At 44.9% G+C, this 3,933-nt stretch overlaps 1 protein-coding gene across 1 annotated transcript in view; it reads right to left on the bottom strand.

The window, feature by feature from the left end:
* Positions 1-2,382, bottom strand: part of ATP5O (ATP synthase, H+ transporting, mitochondrial F1 complex, O subunit) — a 7,145-nt gene extending 4,763 nt beyond the window's left edge. Inside the window, exon 1 of the mRNA XM_010004680.1 lies at positions 2,314-2,382. Coding sequence (XP_010002982.1) covers positions 2,314-2,382 — 69 coding nt within the window. The remainder of the gene's footprint in view (positions 1-2,313) is intronic.
* Between the last annotated feature and the right edge of the window lie 1,551 nt (positions 2,383-3,933).

The following is a 3,933-nucleotide window of genomic DNA, read 5'->3' as shown; positions in this document are numbered from 1 at the left end:
AGAGGAATGGCTCCCTGTGCAGGTCTCACCCCGGCCTCTGGGCTCCCCGAGCTGCCCCCAGACCGCAGGGGGCTGTGCAGGGCTGTGGGTTTGCGTGTGGAAGGGCCGGGGAGGTGAAGAGCGGCCTGGGCTGCGGGGGGTGCTTGGGGTGGTTGCTGTAACTGAGGGTAGTGACCCACAGCTCTTTCTCATGTTCCTGTCAGGGTCCTATAGCTCACCCCTGTGTATATCCCTCAGTCCAGATGCACCAGGAGAGCAAGCGTCTCACAAGCCCTTCAACAGAGAGTATGTCGGCTGTGCTTTCCTCCCATCCTGCTGCCCTCTAACAGAGAAACTAACCCTAAGCGCAGTGAGCTATTTCGTCCCCTCAAACAAACTAGATCCCAATGTCTCCTCGGGTAAAGAGACAGTATTCCCGGCAAAGCACAGGGTAGGCAATCCGGATGTCAGCTCTGACATTGTTAGTCTCTTTGCATGACCTTGAGCAACTCAGGTCCTACCTGCTACTGAACTATCTTGAGCAGTTAGTCTTTCTCTCCTTAATTCTTTCAGCTTTGCCATAAGAGATGGCGAAACGCCATTACTAAGTTTGTGTTAATTATTTTCTGCGGTGTGAGTAGCTCAGATGGGCGGTGCTATTGAAATGGAAAGCATGGTCTTAATGACAAGCGAGCTGCAGGAAGTCTGCAGGGCGGCCTTGAAACACTAGATGTTGCTGTTGCTACAAGTTGACAGTGAAGTGGCCGCTTTAGCTACATCAAAAGCAGAGACTTGTAATAACGCTCGTTAGGTAAGGAAGACAGTATCACCAACAGGCTTTCTTCTGGATGTAATTTAGCTCCCTCTTCTTCCCCTGGTTGTATTTGATTGAATAATAGAATGATAGAATTGTTTGGATTGGAAAGGACCTTAAAGATCGTCTAGTTCCAACCCCACTGCTGTGGACAGGGACATCTACTAGACCAAAGCCTCACTTTGAACACTTCCAGGGAGGGGGCATGGGCATCCACAACTTCCCTGGGCAACCTGTGCCAGTGTCTTACCACCTTAACAGGAAATAATTTCTTCCTAATATTTCATCTGTATCTTCCGTCTCCCTCGTCCTATCACTACATGCCTGTGTAAAATGTCCCTTTTTTAGGCCCCTTCAGGTAGCAGAAGGCTGCTACAAGATCTCCCTGAAGCCTTCTCTTCTCCAGGCTGAAAAAACCTTGGCTCTCTCAGCCTGTTTTCATAGGAGAAACGCTCCAGCCCTCTGACGATCTTTGTGGCCTTCCTTTGGACTCGCTCCAACAGGTCAGTGTCCTTCCTGTGTTGGGGGCTCCGGAACCGGACACAGCACTCCAGAAGGGGTCTCACTAGAGCAGAAGGATAGAATCATCTTCCTTGAGCTGCTGGCCAGGGTTCTTTTGATGCAGCCCAGGACACTGTTGGGTTCTTTTGGTGCAGCCCAGGACACTGTTGGCTTCTGGGCTGTGAGCGCGCATTGCTGTCTGGTTGAGTTTTTCATCAGCCAGCACCCCCAAGTCCACATCTTTAGGGCTGCTCTCAATCCATTCTCTGTACAGCCTGTATTTGTGCTTGGGATTGCCCCATCGCATGTGCAGGACCTTGCACTTGGCCTTGTTGATTTGTATTTCTTGTGGTGGTATTCAAGGGCACAAGTATAGTCCGTGACACATTTAAGCCTGACACAACATGATGCTTCTTGATAATTTTCATAACTGTAATAGTAAGAAAAACATATATAAAATGTAGAAAAATCTTTGGGTTTCTTTAGCAAAAGTAATAATTTGTCTGTTTTTTGTTGATAATGTTCATGCACTGGTGTTTTGGAATGCAACAGGTTTATTTGAAGTGGGGTTCTACATCCCATATTTTATTAGTGTAATTCTGAAACACTCTGTGATCATGTAGCATTTTAACACACACAAAATCAGCCTTATTGAGGCCAGTCAAATCACTCAGAGCTGAGAGTACTTTAATGAACTAGGGATTTGGTCAAATCCTGGTAGTGCTTTAAAGAATTAGAATCAGACCACCTCTCGCAGGTTAATTTTAGACGAGTAAAATCTCACAGGTGGTAAACAGTTTGTACCATTATGCCTTATACTGGAAGGAATATTTAAATCCTGATAAAGTCAGTTCTTGTGTTTGGATGCCTGTGATAGTAATAGATTACACCATCATCATTTTATGGGAGCTTTTAGGAGTTCTACGAAGCGATTAAACTGCCCAACTGCCCTCATAATCTGACATTTACCTCTGTCCCCCATTTCAGTTTGGTCACTTAGTGAGCCCATGGACATTTACAAGCTCTTCCATGAGAAACACCTGGAAGAACATGCACTTGTAGGCCTTATGCTTTAGTGCTTGTAGCATTGTGACCTTAAAGTACTCATTCTTAGTAAATGTGGTGATATTATAAACATCACATTTTTCTCCTGTGGATACAGACTAGAACTGAAATTATGCAAAATAGATTTTATTTTTCTTTTATTTGAGAAATCATGAAAACAATTGGTCTGAGCTTAGATGCATTTAGACATACCTTTGTGCTAAATTGAAGACATATGGGCTTCACACAGTCATGACAGCCACAACATTCACTGTAATCAGCACTTTTATGTCTCTAGAGAGAATGTGATGATTCTTCAGCTGTGGTGGTGGTGAGGATGTGTTTTGATCAGGGCTCAGCTGTGTGAGGTGTCATAAAACTTTTAGCAAGACTCAGACTATTCCACAAATAACTTGCAGCATGTAGAGCTGGGTTCCTCACAATGGTAAGAGCATGTCAGGCCAGTGCCAAAAACATGCCGAGCTTACCCTGCACTGGACTATGACCAGCTCCTTTAAAAAAAACCAATGAAACAAAAAAAACTCACCACCCATAAAAAACCCCTCTAGTAATTAAACTAACAATCCTAATTTTTTAAGCAAGGCTAAAGACACTGACTACTTCCTCACCTTCCAACTCACCTGAAACATGAGCTTTCTATCTGTTTTTAATGCAGTTCTGCACCTGCTAGTCAGTAATTGCACCCGGCTGCTTCCCTTTGGCTGAGCCTGTGATTCCCAGACTCAGCATGGGAGAGTCCCAGAGGAGCCAGGGTGTAGCTGCAAACAAGTTCCTGACCTCTGTAAAAAGTTTATGTTATTTGCAAGAAGTGGGGGAGTTTTCCTCTCATGGTGCTGAAGTTAAACTCAGGGAATGTGGCACAGAAAAGCTATGACCCGACTCACCTCCCTGTTGCTACTGTGTTTTTGTTCTTGCAGCTGCTGAAGGAAGGTTTTTGTTTGTTGTAGGTTGTTTGGTTTTTTCCCCTCTCTCCCAGGGGCTACCCTTTATCTTCCACAGGAACAGTTGGTACTCTCACAGAATTTAATTCACCTGGTTGTTTTCCATACCCTATGCTCCAGAAGCAGTTCTGCTTGGGTGGGTAAGTTCAAGTGCTCTGTCACGCTGACTCCCCAGGGACTGAGCCTGTACAGGCAGAGTGACCCACCCACTAAAATTTTGCTGCCTGGAGCAGACCTGACTAATTCTCCCATTAAGAAAAGGGTTTTTTTACTCATAGGCAGGGAGGCAGAACACTTTTTTTTTTTTTTTTTTCCTCCAAACTGGGAAGAATGATTGTAAAACCACAAAAATGGTTAGGGGAGTCCGGAATAGGAGCGGGAGTGATACTGAGTTAGGCAACTGAACTGCCTTGGCATCAGAACACTCTACCAGAAGCTCATCATAGGGCTAATGGAAAAAACAAACACCTATGCCTGTGTTTTCCTGCCCTCTAAGGGAGGTTTTACACTAGCATTGTTATATGATAAAATGATTGTCACGGTTTTCCTGTGCATGAGGTACTTCTGGGGTGCTCAAGGTGTTCTGGTTTATTTTCCATGCTACCATAGTAATCTGTTGTAAAAGGGGAAGAA

This window comes from Chaetura pelagica, unplaced genomic scaffold (assembly GCF_000747805.2).
Source record: "Chaetura pelagica isolate M959 unplaced genomic scaffold, ChaPel_1.0 scaffold299, whole genome shotgun sequence".
Lineage (NCBI taxonomy): Eukaryota > Metazoa > Chordata > Aves > Apodiformes > Apodidae > Chaetura > Chaetura pelagica.
Note: the sequence above shows the minus strand (reverse complement) of the source record. Positions and strands in the feature narration are given on the sequence as shown.